The sequence below is a fragment of the Boleophthalmus pectinirostris genome, unplaced genomic scaffold (genome assembly GCF_026225935.1).
Source record: "Boleophthalmus pectinirostris isolate CB_2022bp ecotype Guang Dong unplaced genomic scaffold, ASM2622593v1 HiC_scaffold_12, whole genome shotgun sequence".
In the NCBI taxonomy this organism is placed as follows: domain Eukaryota; kingdom Metazoa; phylum Chordata; class Actinopteri; order Gobiiformes; family Gobiidae; genus Boleophthalmus; species Boleophthalmus pectinirostris.
In genome coordinates, this window is record NW_026571018.1 from 13,971,114 (window position 1) to 13,994,227 (window position 23,114).

At 40.2% G+C, this 23,114-nt stretch overlaps 1 protein-coding gene across 1 annotated transcript in view; it reads left to right on the forward strand.

Annotated features, from left to right (window-relative positions):
* The window catches only part of opcml (opioid binding protein/cell adhesion molecule-like), a 425,440-nt gene that overhangs the window by 301,993 nt on the left and 100,333 nt on the right, over positions 1–23,114 (forward strand). The window contains exon 3 of the mRNA XM_020920667.2: positions 11,578–11,703. Within this exon, the coding sequence (XP_020776326.2) occupies positions 11,578–11,703 (126 nt within the window). The remainder of the gene's footprint in view (positions 1–11,577; positions 11,704–23,114) is intronic.

Genomic DNA, 23,114 nt, shown 5'->3' on the forward strand with positions numbered 1-23,114 from the left:
ACATTTGAAAATACAAACTATCCGGCCAACAGAGCAAATCACACAGCTGTCTGCTATTTCATTCAGTAAAGCCTGCAAGACTAAACTTTGGGCTAAAAATCAATATTTACTCACAAAACTAGACCAGAGCAAATTTTGGGTGTAATCAGAGTCTTTAGCTCATCTGCTCATGTGATTATTGTAGCATTCTGGGTTTCTCCATAAAACCAAAACATTCTCAGTAGGTCATATCCTCCCGTTAAAGTTAGTCCTGACCAAGTCGAGCTCAAGATCTGGAGATGGATCCTGACAGGCTGCCCTGGTGAAATTGAAGGATGGGTCAAATGCGGACGATAAATCCTAAATCCTAAATAAAAACCAATCTAACTAAGCTTGCACAAGTTAAATCAGACACGCACAGGCACACACAACTCCAATTACACTCATACAAATAGAATTGCACAATTAGATATGGACCTACTTAAGTTGTACTGCACACACACAGGATTTTATTAACCTATGCACAAAACAGATTACAGAAGTTTGATTTTATGCAGATAGGTTAGTATCTTTATTATCAAATCAATATCACGCCATTCACAAATACATTTCTTGGTCCAGAAAGAAATTTAACGATATTCGCAAATATAATTCATGACTTACAAATAAATGTAACAACATTCACAAAAGCATTTCTCAACTCAAAAGAAAATGTTGCATGATTCACAAATGTCACAAACTGATGAACCTGCATTTACAAATGATCGTACATATTTGTGACTACCCCTGCATTTTTGTTGATTTTTGAGACCTTCCTCACAGTGTTCGATGCCTAAATGAGTGTTGTTTTTTTTTTTTAATAATAAAAGTAAAGCACTTTAATCAAATTAGATTACAAGGAGATAAACAAGTTATATTTATAGTTGATGAACCACCTTCCTTCGCCATTTTTGTCAGTCAACCTGAAAATTATCTGGAACCTATTTACCTTCTATGCGCAATAGTAGCTCAATGTTGTCAACCATAAACAATTTGCTCGAACTTTAGTTGATGTAATTGGCTGTTAGGTTGGTCTCAAAAATCCAAAAATAAATGGACGGGTAGTCACAAAAATGTACGTTGGTTTGTAAATGAAGTTTTGCCGGTTTGCAAATAAATGTAACTGCACTGACATTTGTGAAATTTTCTTTTGAGTCAAGAAATGTGTTTGTGAACGTTGTTACATTTATTTGTAAGTTATATTTGTTTCTGGACTAGGAAATATATTTATGAATGGCGTGATATTTATTTGATAGTAAAGACACTAACTTTCTCAATGTTATTTAACACTTATTATGACAGACAAATCAAACTAGTCTTGTACAATTTATTTTGCAACAGTAATAACAGCCTGCATGTACTTTTTATATGTGATTCATGGCTCTGATGTAGAATTGTGTGTCTCTTCTCTGTATCTTTTTTGGGATGATGATGCTGCCAGATCACAAGTATTTCTAAAATAATCTTGACATTTACTTGGCAGGTTTTGTGGTGTATTCTAGTCAAGTCAAAGTCCCATTAGTCATATTCCTGTAACATACAAGATCCCATGTCAGATTGTGTATGTCATAAAAGTATACGATGAAACAGACCAGATCATTTTATGTTATTTCTTTTCTCCTTTGGGCGGACAGTGTCAGGCCAGTGATGACCTGCTCCAAACTCTGTCATGTGGGAATTAGACTGGGCTGGTGCTGCTGTCACAGGGTGTGCTCTCGAGAGGACAGGGGAGAGGCGAGAGGAGAGATGGAGGAAAGAGGAGAGAAGAGAAGGAGGGGGGAGAAAGCAGAGAGGAGAAAGGAGGAAAGGGGCCAGAGGGAGGAGACAGGAGAGAGGAGAGTAAGAAGAGAAGACAGGAGAGAAGAGAGGGAGGAGGGGTAAAAGGAGAGAGGAGGAAAGGGGCCAGAGGGAGGAGAGGGGAGAGAGGAGTAAGAAGAGGAGACAGGAGAGGAGAGAGGAATAAGAAGTGGAGACAGGAGGGGAGAGAGAAGAGAGGAGACAGAGAGGAGAGGTGGAGAAGAGGGAGGGGAGAGAGAGAGATGAGACAGGAGAGAGAGAGAGGAGAGAGGGAGGAGAGGAGACAGGAGAGAAAAGAGGAGAGTGAAAAGAGGAAAGGAGAGGAGGGAGGAGGAAGAAGAGAGAGAAGAGACGAGATAGGAGAGAGAGGGGAGAAGATAGAGGGAGCAGACGAGAAATGAGAGAGGAGAGAAGAGGGGAGAAAGGATTCAGGAGAGAGGAAGAAAGAGAAAAGAGGAGAGGAGAGAGAAACAAGACAGAAGAGGAGAGAGGGAGGAGAGAGAGACGAGACAGGAGAGAGAGGAGAGAGAAAAGAGGAGAGGGGAGAGAGAGAGAGAGGAGAGGGAAGAGAGAGAGAGAAAGGAAGAGAGAGAGAGGAGAGAGAGGAGAGAGGGAGGAGAGGAGGGAGGAGGAAGGAGAGAGACGAAACAGGAGAGAGGGGAGAGAGGGGAAAGGATAGAGGGAGAAGAGGCGAAAGGGAGGAGAGGAGAAAGAAGACAGGAGAGAGAAAAGAGGAAAGGAGACAGAGAGGAGAAGAGACAAATAGAAGAGGGGAGGAAAGAGAGAGCAAACTCCCTCACAGTGACAAATCCAATCATAATATATCCAGTGGTCTGGTCTGGTTGGGCCAGTGACTGTTGTAAGAAGTTGTGACATTTGTGATAGATTATATTTTTGTATCTAGGGGCGTAGATAATTAAAGGCGTAGTGCTTTCATTACATAATAAAACACCATCTGTTCAGATTCTTGGCGTTATTTTAAATGAGGATTGGCATGGGTTTGTCCTCGCCTAAAGACAAAGTACAAAATTTAAGTGGTGGTAATAAAAATGGATTGGATTTATATAGTGCCTTTCAAAACACCCAAAGTGCTTTACAGTGCAGTATTCATTCACCCCAGAATCAGCGGTGGTAAGATATTGTTGTAGCCACAGCTGCCCTGAGACAGACTCATGGAAGTGAGGCTGCCAATCTGCCCCATCAGCCCCTGCAACCAAAAACACACACCACATTCACACCAAGCCTCTAGGCAAGGAGGGGAAGTGTCCAACAAGTAATGATAGTAGTAGTAGTTGTAGTGGTAGTAGTAGTAGTAGTAGTAGTAGTAGTTGTTGTTGTTTTTGTTGTAAATAAGTGTAGTTGTAGCAATAGTAGTAATAGTTGTAGTAGTAAATATCTGTAATAGCTGTAGTAGTTGTAGTAGTTGCAGTGGTAGTAGTAGTAATAGCAGTAGTAGTAGGTAGTAGTTGTTGTTCTTGTTGTAAACAGGTGTAGTTGTAATAGTAGTAATAGTTGTAGTAGTAGTAGTAGTAGTAGTTGTAGTAGTAGTAGTAGTAGTAGTAGTAGTAATAGCCATAGTAGTAGTAGTAGTAGTAGTAGTAGTAGTAGTAATGGTAATAGCAAACATCTGTAGTTATAACAGTCGTAGTAGTTGTTGTTGTAACAGTAGTAGTAAATATCTGTAGTTATAACAGTAGTAGTAGTAGTAGTAGCAGTAGTGGTAGTGGTAGTTGTTGTAGTAGTAGTAGTTGTAGTGGTAGTAGTAGTTGTTGTTTTTGTTGTAAATAGGTGTAGTTGTAACAATAGTAGTAATAGTTGTAATGGTAGTAGTTATAGTCGTAGTAATAGTAATAGCTGTAGTAGTTATAGTAGTTGTAGTGGTAGTAGTAGTAGTAGTAGTAGTAGTAGTAGGTAGTAGTTGTTGTTCTAGTTGTAAACAGGTGTAGTTGTAATAGTAGTAGTCATTGTAGTAGTAAGTATCTGAGGTAGTAGTAGTAATGGTCATAGTAATAGTAGTAGTAAACATCTGTAGTTATAACAGTCGTAGTAGTTGTTGTTGTAACAGTAGTAGTGGTAGTAGAAGTAGTAGTAAATATCTGTAGTTATAATAGTAGTAGTAGTAGTAGTAGTAGTAAATAGGCGTAGTTGTAACAGTAGTAGCAGTAGGTGTAGTAGTAGTAGTATGAAGTAATATGTATACAAGTCTCATTCATTTACGTCCATCACTTTTTACTCAAATAAGTTTATGTTATCATTTCAAAGTCCTCTAGCAGATTTTGTTCAGTATTCAAACTTTCCCTTGAAGGACTTTTCTTAGTGTGTGTTTTTTTTTTTTTTGCTGCCAGCCTCCCAAAATGAGCCCTGTGATAAAGTGTTAAGGTGAATGTCAGCAGCTCTTGGACATTTAGTGATGGCATTTGGAGCAGTCAGGTTGCACCGTGTCCTGGATGAGGCTGGACTGGGCCGCCATGATAATTGAATAAGACCGAGGCAAAGGTTAACGTGATGCAGAGAGATGGCTTTAACTCTGATCCCAGGGCACGGGCCTTTATCAACACTTTCATTACACTGTACGGGAGACAGTATGTTTACTTATTGTCCCATAGACATTTATCAAGTCAATGAAGTGTTCGCTTTCAACAAGGTCACGTCTGATATTAGCTTGGTTCATGAGTTGTCCCAGAGCGTAACAGTAATTACGAGGGAGGTGATTTGTTTGCAAAAAGATATAGGGAAATGTCATGAGAGGTGTCATTGACTTTGGACATGTTTTGGATTTTTAAATTGTTCTGTACTGCGCCAAATAGACTAGGTTAGGTTGCTTTACTCGTACGTGTGATGTAGGGTTCAGTAAGTAAAGTTTAAAAAATCCAGACAAAGACATGAAGCAGTGGTCCACAGTTTGCTTTTTTTTTTGTTTTCAATCATTACAAAAAATGCGCAAGTACAAAAAGTGCAGGGTGCAAAATGGAGGCAGGCAGCGGTTTCCTCTTCAGCAGCAGAACCCAGACTGACGTACTGAGGTGCCTTTTATCCGGTCTGCCTGATTGGGTAAAACTACTATAGCTAAAACAGAGATGGTAAAATTATCATTCGCTTAAAACCTTGATCTAAACCTCCATAAAATAAACCCAAAACCAAATAATTATTAAAACCACAAACTATATACATAAAACCCCTAAAACCATACACCTATTAAATTTTAAAATCCATAAACCAATAAAACATCCAAACCTAATACCCCTGTTCAAAATAATACACATGGTCCAGCCCGGAACCTTAAAAGTGGGAGCTCGTGCCCGGGGGACTTTTTTGGGACCTGGACAGAAGATAAAAAAGGAGGTAAGTAAAAAGCAGAACCACACCGTTCATTAAAACGTGAAGGTGCTGAGTGTACTTGAACCAGTGTTACAGTACTCGTAGGTAAATTTGTTTTGCCTATTTGAGAGGCAGGTCTGTACTGTAGCTAGTCATTTACATGGGCCTGGTGCCAGCTCACAGGGAAGAGTAATAAAAACAAACAAGCAAAGTTTTAAAATGTTTACTGATAAGTGATAAAAGTGCCTTTGTAGTAAAGAGACCTGTAAAAGAAAATGAAATAAGTAAAATAAGTGCATTTAAATTTAAGTAATTGTGGTTAAAATTAGTTGCAATTAGAGCTCAATGGCACATGATCCCAGTATCTAGCCCGGCTAGGTACTTCCACTGGCTGTGGGCCGACCGAGCATGCGCAGTAGTGCTCTTTACTCCTGTGGGCACATGCAAATGCATGCGAACGCACGAACGGAGAGTGGGCTCGTGTATCACATGATCGCTTTGACCAATCAGAGCGAGAGGAGCTAGAGTGGAGCAGTGCGGAGCCGAAGCTAACGATTATAAAGCGTTTTCTAAGACAACTGAAGGATTTTGAGCTGAGAAACAGTTTATGATCTAAAATTAGGTAAAAATTGCCAACAAATCTGACATTTTTGAAAGTTGTAGGTGCCCTATCAGCCGAACACGACCAGTTTGTGATTACATTGTGCTCTATGAGAAAAATCATGTCTCGGCCCAGGGGATTTTTTCAGCTGTAATACCAGTGAGTGTCCACTACGTCAACTGGAGGCAGCTACAGGCAGCAATACCCTATCCAGTTCCTTACATGGGCCTGGTGCCAGCTAACAGGGGAGAGTAATAAAAAACAAACAAGCAAAGTTTTAAAATGTTTATTGATAAATGATTAAAGTGCCTTTGTAGTAAAGAGACCTGTAAAAGAAAATGGAATAAGTAAAATAAGTCCACTTAAATTTAAGTAATTGTGGTTAAAATGAGTTGAACTTACCCTCTTATGTTGTCTGCCTCAGGTGTTCCGGCCAAGAGAGTCCCCAGGCAGCCGGAGAGTCTCAAGAAAGTTCCGGGGCAGGCAACCATTTTGTTAGGAGGGGGGGTGCGCAGAGATTTTAACTTTTTTATTTAGTATTTTTTAAATGAATAAAACACACTGCTCATTTAAAAAATAAAGAGATTTTGGTATTTAGATTTAATTGAATATTTGTTGCGCTGTTTTTGATAGGGAACTTTTAAAATATTGAGTATAAATTGTTGAACTTACCTACACTTTAAGATGAGCGCACCCAATTAGAGGAGGGGGCCTATAAAAGGAGCCAGCCTCACTTCTGTCAGAGAGAAGGTGCGGTGTGTGAACGCAGGTTATTGCTCTGGCTTTTTTTTTAAACTTTGTACTTTTATAAATATTTTTTAAAAAATTTTTTGCACTTGAGATCTGCACTACAAATCAGCTCAACTTGACTCTGTTCCTCCAGGGTTGCTATCCAGACTATTACAAGGTCCCACATTTCACATTTCATTCATCCATATTATGTACAATAAACATGTATAAAAACACGGTTACAAAATAAAGTGTTACAGTGCTCCAGTGCAGAGTAGGTTTGTTCAATAAACAATTAGTTAAATTCATCCATCACGCTTGACTAAAAACACAATAAATATTAAATATACAGTGGGTTTGGAAACTATTCAGACCCCCTTAAATATTTTACTCTTTGTTATATTGGAGCCATTTGCTAAATTCATTTAAGTTCATTGTTTTTCTCATTAATGTACACACAGCACCCCATATTGACAGAGAAACACGAAATGTTGACATTTTTGCAGATTTATTATAAAACAAATACTGAAATATCACACGGCCATAAGTATTTAGACCCTTTGCTCAGTGTTTTGTAGAAGCACCCTTTTCAGCTGATACAGCCATGAGTCTTTTTGGGAATGATACCTCAATTTAAGGGGGTCTGAATACTTTTCGTACCCACTGTATATAAAAACACAAATTTTTTCCAAGACAAACGTACTACAACTGATAGATAAATAGATTACAATGTATTTGTAAGTATGAGAGCAGCTGAAACGAAGCCTAAACTTCTAGCTGGACTAAAGAAAGGTTTTGATTTTAAATGTCTTGTAGGCTTGTTGTGATGCTTGAATAATATGACATTAGTAGACTGTCCAACTCCAAATTGTGTCCATCTGGCTGTCAACCTGGCTCACTCCAGATTGATCTGTGTGTCACTCTGAATTCAGTTCTACACATTATTAATCTGAAACGGCTCTCGTTGAAAGTGATCGGAAAACGTGGAGTGTCATTTCGACTATTTGAATCTGATCTGAAACTTTTGTTACATCCACTTGATAGAAAACCACAGACATTTTCCTTGCCCACAAAGCACTTACCTTGTGTTTTTCACAAACAAAATAGTCCTCCTTTGGTTTCCGCACAAACCTCAATGCTCCTCTGTGATTGGTCTGCTCGCCAGATCAACCTTTCTTTCTTGTGAATTTGTGAACTCTCAAATATCTTGAGAATCCGTCTTGTTGTGCAAGGTTACCTGGCTGTACCTTGTTGCAAAAGAGTCTGAGGAATGCTTCAGCAGGCAGCTGTTCAGCATTTAGCAAAAACAGCACGAAGTAATCAATTGTTTTGATACTTACGTCATTAAAATAGCACTTAAACTTGAAGTACTACTCAACAAAGACATGAAGGCCATGCAACCTTCTCTTGTAATTGAAATTTGAGAGATGTCTTTTTAAAGGGATCAATTATGATTATTTAGGTTGGTTACTTAGTTCAAAAAATAAAACAAACAAAAAAATATATAAGTGCTTTATGAACATGACTAATTGCAGTAGCTCAGTTGGTGGCAATGGCAGTTTGCAGTTCAGAGTCCATTATTAGAATTGCTATAGTTGTTCTGCTCTTGTACATGACAGAAATTGCAGAATTATGTTTTAAATGTGTTTGTTGGACATTAGTTAACTGATTCTGTTGAACCTTTAAAGTCAATGGTGAAAATAATTGAGGTCAAAGATGCATTGCAAGAAGACATTAGTTTTACGGGGTTTTTTTGTCAGTAGCTTTGAGTGATGTATGACTCACTGTAATAATAATTATCTTGTTTTTTGTTATTGCGAGATAGGACTACTACTTTGGTGGCGGGCTCCATTTTGTTCGCTTCCCTGGTATGAAATGCACCGATAAATAAGACATCATCCTCACCAGTACTTCTTCATTTGTGTCCCTGCAGTCTTGGGTCCCTCCTAATTGGGATCTACTCCACAGTTAACTCCAGTCAGTGAACATGTGCAGGTCCACAGAGGCAATTGAAACCTGCTCTAAATCAGCCCCACGCTTGTCTAATGAGCGCTCTGATGGAGTTACTCAATCATGTCCAACACCGCCACAGAACTGAGAATTGTCAAATCTGTCACTTCATTTCGCGGTAATTGAACTCCAGATTCAGTTATTTTTAACCCGCCCCAGCCCTTTGCTCTTCTAATGATCATTAAGCACGCACTGACATCAAATAATATTGGAAGCAGTTGGTAATAGAAAGATTAAAGGGGAGTTATTATGTAAATGCGATGTTATAACAGCAGTCCCTCATCGTTAGTTTACTCAAAGTTGTATTTCTGTTGATTGATTTTGCTGGTTTCGAGGCCTGAGTGGTGCTGCTTTGCCTGAAATGCTCCACAGTACGGCATTAAGTATATCCGTCTTTCTTTTAGAGTTTCTATTGCTCAAAAGAAACCATGATCAACATATTGTGGCAGATGGAGCCACCTGCTTGTCTCAGTGGAGATAGGTATGTTTAATGAGATACTATGGAACTTTCCAGGCAAAGTAGTAACATCTCCATGGAGGCAAGCAACTATTAGACCCACCATTTGATTGTTGTGGGTTCGGTCCTGGTTTAGTTTTCATGTTAAGTCCTGGTTTTAATCATATTTTAGTCAAAATTTTGATGTGGTTTTATGCAAGTTTTATGCCAAAGTAAGTTGTGTAGCGTTAAAAATGTTGCAGTCGACCTCTGGTGTTGCACTAAAGAAATAACTACAAATCAACTCTTTTAGTTTAAAGTTGCACTGTGTAACTTGTCTGGAGGGGGTCAGCAACCGGTTTTGTCACCATGGAGATGTTAATACTTTGGTTTAAATTGTTCACAGTATGATGTTGCATTTATTCAACTACAGGTTTTATTTATTGCTCAAAAATATCTTAAAAGCATCCATTCTCACTGCGAGTGAGGGTTGCCTCTCCACAAGTCTAACCTATAATTTGTCTTGCAAGTCTCCATGGAGATTTATACGTTTATGGCCATACTGCAGAGCCCTGCATTGGGTCCTCCCAATGGGTATCCGCAAATAGTTGCTGAAACAGGCGGGTATGCAGGCGGGTAGTGACTAAACACGGGTGGGGCAAGTGAATGAAATGAACGACGAACGGAAGAAAAAATAGTTGATGCTCGTCCATGACATCCGTTGCCCTAGAAACAAGTTCCCCCCAATTCACACCAAAGTGCAACGGCGCATAAGCGCAGCAGCACGGCACATGAGCAGCAGACGCGCTGCTTTAGAACTCCATTTTAACTGGTCTGACAATGTACACCAACAGTGTCATACGCGCGTCCAACGAGGGTCTGACGCTGATGCGCTGCTCGAGATAGGTTGGAGTTCTAATTTTGCAGCGTCAAAGGCGCGTCTCCAAGGTTTTTTGCAGGGGAAGGACAGGAAATAAACACGCGGTGTCAAAATAAACTTCCGATGCCCTTTCAAAATAATTTAACCAAAGTCAAGACAGCGACGTAAACAACGCGCACGTGATTTACGATGTCAGACACCAATTCTACAAGGACTCAGGACTAAACCAGGACTAAACCAGGACTAAACCAGGACTAAACCAGGACCAGGACTAAACCAGGACTAAACCAGGACCAGGACTCACTGTCGAAATGTGCTCGGAGGTCCTTCCCTGTAGCCCCGAGTGTCCGCGGGCGAAAGGACCGGTGCAGAGCTTGGAGGTACGTGCAGCCATCGCGCTTTTCGGACACCTGCTCCACGGGGCTCAGGGTTCGCTATCTCTCTCTCTCTCCAAGATTAGACCTGGTTTACACCTGATTTACTCCGGGTTTAGTCATGGTTTAGACCTGGTTTAGACCTGGTTTAGACCTAGTTTAGACCTGGTTTAGACCTGAATTAGTCCTGACCTGCCCTTAAAATTCCAGAACGTTAAAACTCGCCCGTTTCAGCGACTATTTTCCCTTATTCATCGGTGCAGGACTCTGTATCAACATATAAACGTATCGGCCTTATTACCTGGACGGACATAAGATTTTAATCACACTCATAATGTATGTTAATTATACGTGATTTTACCTTATTAAGGGAAAAAAACAAAAAAACTGAGGTGTTTAATGTGTGTGCTAATAGATTTAAACCTCATTAAACGCAAATGCGTTGCAGTTGTACACTTAATTCACAATACATTTAATACACATTCTAACTTTAACATAAAATAAATGATAAAAAGCAAGTACAAAATGTGATGTCTGAAAACAGTGAGAAGATGTGCAGGCTGCGTAGCAGGAGCGTCTCTGACGCTCTGGTGTGAATTGAAACTTTGAAATTTACGCATATGCGCAGCTCCGCCTACGTTAAGCGCTGCTGCAGCTCCTGGTGTGAATTCGGGGTTCCATTTCCTGGTCTTTTCTCAGAACGATGGCAGACCAGGCTGATAGAGTGACTTTAGTGTATTTATTACATAAACACATCAGCGGAGGAGATTGGCTCGCCGACTGCGCTCCTGGTTGAGTCCTGGTTTAGACCTGGTTTAGACCTGGTCCAGTCCTGGTGTAGTCCTGGCGATTGGCTCGGCGGTTGCTAATGACATTGGTTTAGTCCTGGTTTAGACCTGGTTAAATCCTGGTTTAGATCTGCTTCAGTCCTGCTTTAGTCCTGGTTCAGTCCTGGTTTAGACCTTGTAAGTCCTGGTTTGACCTGGTGTAGTGCTAGTCCAGTCCTGGTGTAGTCTTGACGATCTGCTCGTTGGTTTGCGGCGTGTATATTTTTATAATCCGCTAATGACACAACATAGGTTGATTCCTGGTTTGGGCTGTCGGACTAATGGGCTGACCCTGATTTATCACAGGCACGGGCAGGTAATGGTTGGAATGTTAACAGGTCCGGGCAGCTGGGGAATTAACTTTGATATAATCACGGGGTAGACGGGAGGGTGTGGTGCTGTACCTGCAGGTGTGGGTCTCCAAAAATGGACCTGTGCAGGACTTTGCCCTACTGTGGAACATTCTAGGCACATGGAGATAAGTTGGTGATAGACCCTCCAGCAGACAAGTTACACAAGTTTAAGGAATCTACATCATTCAAAATGCTGTCAAAGTCTTTAATCTGTTTCTTTTCTCTTTCCTACAGTTCCAGCCCGGATCACAAACATCTCCAGGGACGTGACAGTGAACGAGGGCAGCAGCGTCAGCCTCATGTGTTTGGCCATTGGACGACCTGAAGCCAACATCATGTGGAAGCACCACTCGCCCAGAGGTACGACTCACTCACAAACCTTCGCTTTTTTCTGGCAATGGAGCGATTTGGTCATATCTCAGAACGAAAAATGCCTCTAAATGTTTGCTGGTTTCTATTTCGGCCTTTTCTTGTTGATCATAAATAAGTTTGGCAAAATCTGATCGTGGTGACGGTTAGTTGGGCACCTTCGGAATGTTTAGTGCTATTTTGTCAGTGTGGTGGTAGAGTAGTAAAAAATGTTATAGATGCTTAGAAATATTATTCAAGTAAAAGCAAGCTGGAATGCTCCAAGGAATGACTCAAGTAAGAGGGTAAAAGTACTGCTTCTCAAGAGTTAGGCCTAAAACTGCTATATGAAACTGATCTATAATATCTGCTTTAAATATTTAAGTTACTGTGATTAAAATAGAATAAAAAATATATATGTATACATTTTTTTTAAAAGGTGTACAGCATAACTTTTCTGGTCTGCCTCTCTTGCTATTGCTTTGCCTGAAATGTTACACAGTATGGCATTAATCATCTCTCTTGCATATATTTACGGGTCTCTTAATAGAAAAAAATAATAAATAATAATAAATAAGTACAATAAAAAAAAAAAAAAAAAAAAAACATAGAAAGATGCATTCCTACTGTTACTGGGGTGACCTCTACACAGATCTGACCTGTAACTTGGCCTGGTGGATGTCTCCATGGTGATATGTAAGCAATACAATCTCCATACAATCAGGTGGTGGACCCTCTACTAGTAAAGTTACACAATGCACCTTTAAAGACTTGCTTACGGTGAGAGCAGTAACCCACCAATGGAACTTTTACTCCAAGACAGTACAGTTACTTCAATGCAAATGCAAATCCAGTAGCAGTAGAAACAAGTTCAAACTGAGTACACAAACAAAATAAAATTAAAACCATAATATTTTGTCAGTTCTTTTAACACATGTCTGAGCCTGGAGTGAAGATTCAAGACTTTGTTAGCAAAGTTTAATGATGTAAGAACATTTAGACAGATGTGTCAGACGTGTAAACCTGTTTTATACTCAGCAGAGTTTTGTTCTGGTGTGATGTTCTGAAAAGTGTCAGCTCCACTCACGACTCCACAGTGTCAAATATTCGATTATTTAAGGCCAGTGGGACTCATTTGCACTGAGTTTTCTTAACAGTTGATTTTAGAGGTTATTTTTTGTAAATTGTTTTTCTGACTTCAAAACTAACCTTTGAATGCCACTGTGAAAGGGTGAAAGAAGTGCCTTGTTATGATGTATCCATTTTTACTTTTGGACACATCCATAGACTGTAGAAAGAAGTGGACTAAAGGAGTGTGACGTCACCCATATTGGAAAATACAAAATAGCAAAATAAAACATCAGGTTCACCGAGATGTTATTGCCTTGCCAGGAATGGTCAGAATGTTCTTAACTTTTGTAAATTTGTTTTTTAAGATTTATTGTAAAAAAAAATAAAAAAAAAATAAAAAAATACTAGGGTCACCTCTCCGCTGATCTGACCTGTAATGTCTTCTGCAAGGGCTCATAAATTTAGTCAGTCCAAGTTGTCTGGCCAGTCTGTCCCTTCTACATTCTGTTTGAATCCAGAAGGGAATGACTAGTCAGGCTAGCGCCACCAAGTGCCTCCGCTCAATTTCACTTCTCTCTAGCAACTAGGTCAGGAATCAGAATACACTAGTGCAAGAACCCCGGAAGTTGTAGACTGTGCACCGGCCAATCAGCGAAGAGCTGTGAAGCCATGGCATCAAACTCAAGCGCCTGTCTGGATCCCTTTTGTGGTACAGCACAACAGTAATTAAAATGGTCGAGATGGATGTAGATGAAGCCAGACATTCTAAAATAAAAAAGTACCTGCCTACCATCGAGCGAACGAATCCTAATGCTGCGAGGTCAGACGATTTCCACGAAGTGAAACCAGCTGATGAATCAGGCTGCTGGAAGACACCTTCTCTTGAAAATTCTCATAACATTCAGAATAAAATATATAACATCTTTTACCCGAAATAAGTAATAGTTTGGTGCTTTGATTGTTGAGTTTGTGTTGATTTTTTTTTCTGTAAGTAGCCATGTTTGTTTTTGACTCAAACAGACTATGCATGTCTCTAATTGGTTAATCCACCTGTCAGTCATGCCCTCTGAAATCAGGGAGACAGGATACAGCTCCAGATCCACTCATCTTTGTAAAATATTTCAAAGTGTGTGGTTCTGTCTGGTCAGGTATCAGTCCTAGCACCTTGAGAGAAAGCAAAAGAAGAAAAGCCAATTCTCTCTGTCCATCGCTGTTGAGTGAGCTATAACTTCAGTTTTACTTTCGTTAATGATTTGAAAAGTAATAAAAGTAATTCACATCCTTATCAATCACACGTTGTTCCCTTACACGATATTATCTTGCCACTCAGGGCTCTATCTAAATTGCGTGCAGGTAGTTTGGGGCTGCTGACTGCTTCACTTTGCCTCAGGATGCGTCTTCATTTGCACATCTGAGATCTTGCTCGCAGGTTTTGTAGATGGGGTTTGTTGGAGGTTTTCTGTATGATTTTCTCTCCTGCTGTCAGAGGTAATTTCACATAATGAATATGTGGAGCCGAGCCGCTACAGCTGTGTAAAGCCTGGCCGCCCACACAACATACAACACCTCCAGAGCTATGTGGATTAGAACTGCTCTAGTCTCTCTCCCTGGACGCTTATGAGGAGTGATGGAAGACTGCACACAGTAGACACAGGCTATTTCCTTTGAGTCACTTTGAATAGTAGCCTAGTTGAAACTTTGGATAGCTTCCATTGGATATTGGAGATGTGGGATAGAGTGGTAAGATGGTAGTTTAGCAAAGTGTGGTAGTGAGAGAATAGGAAATTATTTGTACCAGTGCTAGTAGTACTGTAGTAGTAGTAGTAGTAACTGGCCAGTAGCAGTAGTAGTAGTAGTCTAGCCTTTTTCCCTGGACGCTGATGAGGACTGATGGAAGACTCCAGACAGAAGACACAGGCTATTTCCTTAGAGTCACTTTGAATAGTCGCCCAGTTGAAACTCCATTGGATATTGGAGATTTGGGAGAGAGTGGTGAGCTGGTATTTTAGCCAAGTGTGGTATTGGGAGAATTTGAGGCTATCCGTACCATTGTATAACATATTCTCCTCTTGCTTATAACTTTTTTTTGCTTTTTTGACTTCAGTTCAGCATCCCACATGTTCACAGCACACATCATGCCAGTGGTAGTAGTAGTAGTAGTAGTAGTAGTCCAAGTACAACTTAAGCAACTACATAGCAAGTGCAACTTCAACAATCCATGTATCATTCGCTCATTTGTTTTTCCAAATAAAACCAGAAAAAAAAGAACAAAATATATATATTTTCTTCATTATTTGTCTCCAAAACCAAATGGGGAAAAAACGGATAACGGCCGTTTCCAGTTTCTGTGACTTAAACTGCGATGCCGGACTTTTACGCCGCATACAGACTGAAACAGGACTGAACCAGAACTAAAACAGGACTAAACCAGGACCAGGACTGAAGGTTTGGGATGGGCCTGGAGCTGCACCCATGTAGACTGTCGGGTGATCAGGACTGAGACCGGGACAGAGACCAGGACTGAGACTGGGACCGGTCCAGGCCTGAGACGGGGACTGGACCAGGACCAGGACTGAGACCAGGACTGAGACCAGAACCAGACCAGGATTGAGACCAGGACTGAGACCAGTTTAGTCCTGGTTTAGACCTAGTTTAGTCCTGGTTCAGTTCTGGTTTAGACCTGGTTTAGATCTGTTTTAGTCCTGTTTTAGTCCTTATTCAGTCCGTATGTGGGTTAGTCCAGCATCCCAATTTAAGTCACGGAAACATTAATTTTGATTTTGGAGACAAATAATGAAGAAAATAGTTACTGATTCTTATTTTTGGTTTTATTTTGAAAAATGAATGAACAAATTATTTTCAAGCATAACTATTACAAGTAGTTACAGTGCTATTTGTGGTAATTTTATCACTAAAACATTTCTTTTGGTCAAAAAAATTCTTTTGGTCAAATACAGTTCAATTTGTACAAGAAGAAATCATTCCTCCTTTCATACCCTTAATGTTGTTTTGCTCAATGACACTGTTAGTAACTTTTGGTAGTCACAGGGATTGAATCGAATTGAAAAAGTTACTGTGTTGTCTAGTACATATGGAAAGTACTGCGTTACGTTACATTAAAATTCATATCTGTGTAGAGTCGTCCCTATTGAGAGAAGGAATTGTTTTATTTTTATTTTAGTAGAAAAACTCAGTGAATAAATGCTAGATGGATATGTTTAATTTCATACCATGGAACATTCCAGACAAAGCAATAAGATCTCCATGGAGACAGGCAGGTGACAGACCCTCCACCAAAAACGTGACACAGGTTAACGGGTAAACTTCTGTACCAAATACGCTCCACAGACAGTATTCCAGACAGAACACATTTGAAATATTACACCAATGAAAACTTGTAACTTTTGTTATACTGGAGGTGTGTTTCAAAGTTCTCTAATTGTGCTGGGGCTCTGAGATCCACATGTGTCATCACAAAAACTAAAATAGAATTGGAAATTGTATATCCTGACATCGTAAGGCGCAATGCAGATTTCATTTGGGTGCTAATTAGTAATGATCATGGAGAGGATAAAACCCAAGATGAGAAAAAGTGTGGAGCTGTGCTTGGCTAAGTATAGAGCCTGTGGAGAAGCAGTATAGAGGGTGAACAGTTGGTTTGTGTGTAGAGCTTGTCCATTTGGTTTGTCCAGGCAAAGCAATAACATCACCATGGAGACAAACAAGTGATAGAACACAAAAGTTACGCAGTGCACCTTTAACGAGGATGACTGCTTTCCTATATCTTGTGCCAACTGTGATAAAATTTTGCCTATTTTTTTTAAAGGGAATATGGATCTGCAAATTCAAATGTGATCTTGAAGGTGCATTGTGTAACGTTTCTAGTGGAGGGCTGGTTTCTCTACAGAGATGTTATTGTCCAGAATATTTCACAGTATGGCATTAAACCTTTCTATTTTCTTGGAAACCAAACTAGACCAAGTTACATGCCAGATCTATGGAGAGACTACCCCGCTCACAGTCAGAATGCCTGTTTTTTTTTTTTTTTTTTTTTTTTTAGCTATAAAACCACCTGTAATTGAGTTAAATGTAAGGTAGAGCTGTTTAAAGTCATACTGTGGAATATTCCAGGCAGAGCAATGTGTGCGTATACACACACATCAGTATCTCAGTTATTAGCCATATCCCAGTTATGGCAGTATTTGGGATACTGTGTATACATGGCGCTGAGAAACTGGGATACTGGGATCCCCGTATACATGATCCAGTGGAGTGTCCCGGTTTCTTGACATAATCTTACAAATGCACAAGGGCAAAAATGTACAGAAATAAAACAGTTCTTTCCTTGTGCGCTGATGCAGTCAGCTTGTGTTGGATTAATGGACAGGACTCAGTGGAATATGTGTGCTCTTTCTGTGACAGAGGATGTGCTGATGATGGTAAGTTAGTTCTGTGTGTATATAGTATAGGAGATGGTTCATGTTTTAACTTTTCAGCGATCATACGAGTGCAGATTGTACGTGTGCAGGTTCAGCGCAGCTCTTTATTTTCATTTCACTCATGTATGGTCACTTTATTTATGTTGGTCACTTTATTTTCGTCACTCCTCTTGTGATGAAAAGACTGAAAAATGTTTGTCTTTTGGACGCATGTGCACTCAACTTTATGTTGCAGTAACTGGGATACTGCGTATACATGCCACAGTATCCCGGTTTCTATCGGAATATACCAGCTACAGTATCACAGTTTCTCATAAGCGGGACATCACCTTATTCGGATACTGAAACCGGGACCATGCACCATGACAAAACCTGGATCATACCCGAGATACTGATGTGCATGTAAACACATTGACATCTTGATAGAAACAGGCAGGTGCATGTACAGTATGTGTGTATGTCTGACACTTGCCGCAAATCATTTTCCATTTGGCTCAATAATAAAGTTGAAAGTTGAAAGTTAAATGTGTCATTGGGCAGGACCCTTATAAATGTCCATGTGAGGAACTTTTACTGTCCCAAAATACATTACATAACAGTCTATTACTTTGACGAGTCCTGGCGCTGCCTTGTGCTTTCTAACAGCGTTTCTTTGTACTGAGCCTGGAGTGATTCTGTTCACTGGAGGTTGTGTGGGGCCATCTCTGCCTGGAACGCTGCCAGTCTTCCTCCATAAGCCTCTCTCTCTCTCTCTCTTTTTCTGTCTCTCTCTCCCCCCCTCTTCACCCCTCCCTTCTCACTCTCTCCTTCTCCCTCTCACCCACCCTTCATCTGCCCCTCTTCTTTCTCTCTCTCACACACTCTTTATCTGCCCCTCTTTCGCCCCCTGTCTCCCGTTCTTCAACTTTCATCCTTCTCTCTCTTTCTTTCTCTCTTTCTCTCCCACTCGTCATCTCTCACCCCCCTTTCTCTCTCTCTCTCCTCTCTCTCATACACTTTATCTGCTCCTCTCCTCTCTCATTCTCTCTCTTTCCCACTCTTTATCTGTCCCTCTTTCTCCCTCTTCATCTTTCACCCTCCTCTTTCTCTCTTCCAGTTTCTCTCTCTTTCCCACTCTTCATCTGCCCCACCTCTTTCTCTCTATCTCACTGTCCATCTGTCAGCCCCTCTCGATCTTTCTCTCTCTCTCTTTCATGCTTTATCTGCCCCTCTCTCTTTCTCCCACTCTTCATCTCTTACCCCCCTCTCTCTTTCTCTCTCTCTTTCACTCTTTATCTTTATCTGCCCCTCTCTTTCTCCCACTCTTCATCTCTCACCCCCTCTCTCTTTCTCTCTCTCTTTCACTCTTTATCTGCCCCTCTCCTTCTCTTCCACTCTTCACCCCCCCTCCATACTCTTTCTCTCTTTCTCTGTCTTCTACTCTTCATCTGCACCCCCTCTCTTTCTGTCTTCCCCCACTCTTCATCTCTCACCCCCTCTTTTTCTCTCTCTCTCCCGCTCATCATCTCTCATTCCTTTCTCTTTCTCTCTTTCACTCTTTATCTGCCCCTCTCTTTCTCTCCCACTCTTCACCCCCCTCCACACTCGTTCTCTCTTTTTCTCTCTGTCTCCTACTCTTCATCTGCACCCCCCCCTCTCTCTCTCTCTCCCACTCTTCACCTCTCTGCCTCCCTCTCTCTTTACTTCACTCTCTCTCTCCCACTCATCATCTGCCACTCTCTCACTCACTCTTTCTCTCTCCCACTCTTCATCACTCACTCCCCTCTTTTCGCTGTCTCCTACTCTCTCTCTCCCACACGTCATCTGTCACGCTCTCTCTGCCTCTCTCTTTCTCCGTTTCTCTTTCGTATCCTCTCTTCCCGCTCTTCTCTCCCTTCACCCCCTCTTTCCCTCTCTCCGTCTCTCCGCATCCATCCGAGTGTGAATCATGCGGGCTTCTCCAGTCTATAAGATCAGATGTGGAGCCTGAGACACGACCGGAATGCTTAGCGGGCCAGCTGTTCCGTACTTTGCAATATTTACCCCCAGTATCGCCGTCTCCAAATGTTTCCACTGTAATCACATCCCAAAAAGGACACGTTTAATGGCCGACGTAAAAGAGGAGAGAAACCCCAGATGGCGCCTCTTTCCTCGTCTCTATTACCAAACACCTTCCAGTCATGATCCCCCCAACGTTGTTTTCAGATATTAACATGATTTGGTACACAGAGTCTGCTATTATCTTTTAATTGCCCTTTAGCTAAAAATGGAATATTAAAGCATTGCACTCATTTTTTTCATGTAATTCAGTAAAATCCGTTTTGCCTCAGTGAAAATAGTATATTGTAAAAGCAGCTCTTAGGATGCAAATGAGTCTAGATCATATAGAGCGTTTTATTCTCTGCAAAACAAGAACTCCACCGTTAGTAAACTCTGCTCTGGCCTCTGAAAGTTGTGAAAAGCACTTAGAAACCCAGTGTGGTGAATAATTAGAATTCATAATGTATTAGGTAAGAACAATATATTTGGGACCACTGCAGTTTGGTTTTTCAACTTTTTAAAAACAGTAAAACCAGATTCTCTATTATTCATCTCTGTTTATGTTTATGATAATGATTTTTTACACAACTGGCATTTCCTTTAGTACAACTACTTTATTTTTTATAGTGTCTTTGCTCAAACAGTGAGAGGAACAGGACTACATTCATACCATACTCTACAACTATAAAACACTCACCCTTATGTAATAGATAACTCTGTGTCATGTCAATCATTATTTCATTTTTGCATCTTTGAGAGATATATTTGTAATACTATATTTCTTTTTCTTATTATTATTACTTGTACATTTATATAATTATGCCTTATTTGACTCCAGTCTCTTATTTTTGCTACTTAGTTTGAATTTATTATCACCATTTATACTTTTGCTCTTTGTTATTATAATATTTTCTGATTTGTGAGCTTCTGTGTCCAAATTGTTTCCCTTGTGGATCAATAAAGTTCATCTAAATCTAAAGGCCGCCACACACTATAGGATTTTTCAGTCTTAAATGATTTTTAAACGTGCAACAAAAAGCGTACACTACAAACACGAGAAGAATCTCATGGGATTTTAAATCTCCATTCGCAAAGTCTACGGCGGGATATGGCTGCGGACCACAGGCCTAAAAGTTGTGAGGGTACTTACGTTTGTTGTTTCCTGTTTAGGGTAAAATTTATTCTAAAAGATCAGAGCACTGCACTTTTAGCTTAAGATACAAATCAAAATGGCGTTATTATTATTTGTGAAATGTGGTGCATTACTTCAGATACATGATTTTTAATATACAGAAGGTTGGCGATAAAGTACACAGGAGGTAGAGTCACTATCGCTAATCTGCAGCTTCAGCTTGATCCATGTGTTGTGTGGATGTAAACAGATGCACTCTCACCTTTTTACTTCGAGAACGCTTCAGACTTGTATCTTGCGCCTCTGTATCCATCACCCTGCCCCTGACGCTCTGTTTTATTGGCTGTTACTGTAGTGGTTGGTGGTTACGATCTGACAGAGCAGCTCAGAGTCACACTGACACCACACACGAGGAGCACAGCAGCTTCAAAATCACAATCGAGGACACTAAATCGGGTCACGCCTCCCCGAACCTGGGGAGAAGCAAATCGCAGCCAAAATCGGGCAAATCCTCCTGTAGTGTGTGGAGGCCTTTAGTCTACATAAGTCAGTCATCATCATAGTTATAAAAAGCGTCACCAGATGGCTATAGGCTTGTAACTGCTGGCACACTGAAAGCGAAAGTAGGTTGTATCAGCTGAACAAAACAACAAAGACGTTCCTCTTTCTAGCCTGATTACTGGAGGCAATTTTAGCACAGGAGAGATACGCCTAAGTTTGTGGAAGGTTTCTGGACAATAAAAAGACAAAGAACTTCACAAGCAATGACTCATGTGCTGTAACAACATCGCATACAGATATTTTGAGATCTGCAGAGAAAGACTAAAACTGCAAGAATACTGAAACTTGGAAATATGGCAATACAATAGTGGACACAACTATGTAATATGCAAGTTTAGAAGGGCAAAAAGGGGCTTTTTTTTTTTTTTGTAATGGAGGCCCTTTAAAGGTAGCATGATTCATCTTTCATCATCCACTTTGTGACATTAGAATTTGTTCGCTCAATGGTAGGCAGCTACTTTTTTTAATTTAACCAATTGCTGCTGTTTGGTCATGACGTATGTAATGCGCCGCCAATGGGGCTAACTGGTATATTAAGCTTTTCCCAAATCCCGTAGGAAGAAGGGCAATTACAGCTTTCCCTTTGATAAAATTCACCAAACATTCTCTTTGTTCTGGGTTTAAATCCTCCATCTTGGAAATCATTGCCAACACAGAATGTATGGCTCTTTGCTGATTGGCTGGTGCCCGAATTTGCACTTCGAGAGTTCTTGCAAACTCTCGTGTATTCCAATTCCTGATCTAGTCGTCGAAGAGAAACAAAATTGAGCAGAGGCACTAAGTGGCACCAGCCTGGCTACTTTAAAGGTGCATTGTGTAACTTTTTTGGTGAAGGGTCCGTCAAATGCTTTTCCGTGGAGATGTTATTGCTTTGTCTGGTATTAAACCTTTCTATCTTCATGGAGACCAAACCAGACCAAATTACAGATCAGATCTGTGAAGGGACAACCTCGCTCACAGTCGCAATGCCTGTTTTTCTTTGTATTTTTGAGCCATAAAACCACCATTCGCATTTGCAGCATTCGCCGTCAGTAAAGTACAGACCGTAGCCAGCAGTGCCAGGGATCTGTCCATACAGCAATTAAAACTTCTGCGATCGCGCCTGGTAAAAGTCAAACTGTGTAAAGACGCCCTCATGCTGAAAGTCAAACAAAGACAAAGCAACTTTAGAATCCAAACATACCTACAGGGCCACAAAGAACAGAACAGAGGACAAGAAGTTAAATATTTAGTGGCTCATTTATCAAGCATTTGCTCAAAATAATAAACTGGAAAGACAGTTTTTTTTATACTGACTATAGTAAGAAATATTCAGGGTCATCCTAATTAGCAATGGGAGATGACTGAAGGTAATTGATCTCGAATTTAAGAAATGAAAACAACGGCATGCTAATAATCTTTCCAGTTAATTGAAACACATGGGGCTAATTGAGTATAATCAAATGATCACATGTACCCTCCTGTGTTCCTCAGAGTGAAGTGCGTCTTCTATTCATTCGATTGCAAGAGTAACAGTACAGCCTCCATCACATCAGTGCTAATTTTGACAGCTTAATTTTGTCTTAATTGTAGTCTTTTAACTCAGATTATTTTTAGTTTTAATCAAGATTTAGTCAACTAATTCTTTTCAGTTTTTGTCTAGTTTTAACTGATGCAAAAGTCATGCTAATTTAGTTGACTAAATTCATAAAAGTTTTTGTCTATCACAAAACTAAAAAAATAAATAAATAAAATAAAAAAATATTCTGATCTGTTTTGCACTGCTTTAAAAGACCTTTAGTCATGTTTCTTACAACTTTGTAGTAGTTGTGCAGTAGTACTTTGTCATAGTAGTTGCAGTTGTAGTAGTGTTATTAGTCAGAGTAGTAGTAATAGTAGTAGCACTAGCAACAGTAGCAGTAATAGTAGTAGTAGCAGCAGTAGTGGTAGCAGTAGCACCAGCAGTATTGGTTGTGCAGCATTACTTTGTCATAGTAGTTGTCGTAGTATTATTAATAGGAGTAGTAATAGTTGTAGTAGTAGTAATAGTAGTAGTGAGAGCAGTACTTTGAGCAGCAGCACTGATAATAGTTATTGTAGTACTACTATGAGCAGCAGTAACAGTAATAATAGTAGTAACAGTAGTAATAGCAGCACCAGCAGTAGTTATGGTAGCAGTAGTACTTTGAGCAGCAGTGATAGTAGTTACTGTAGTACTAGTA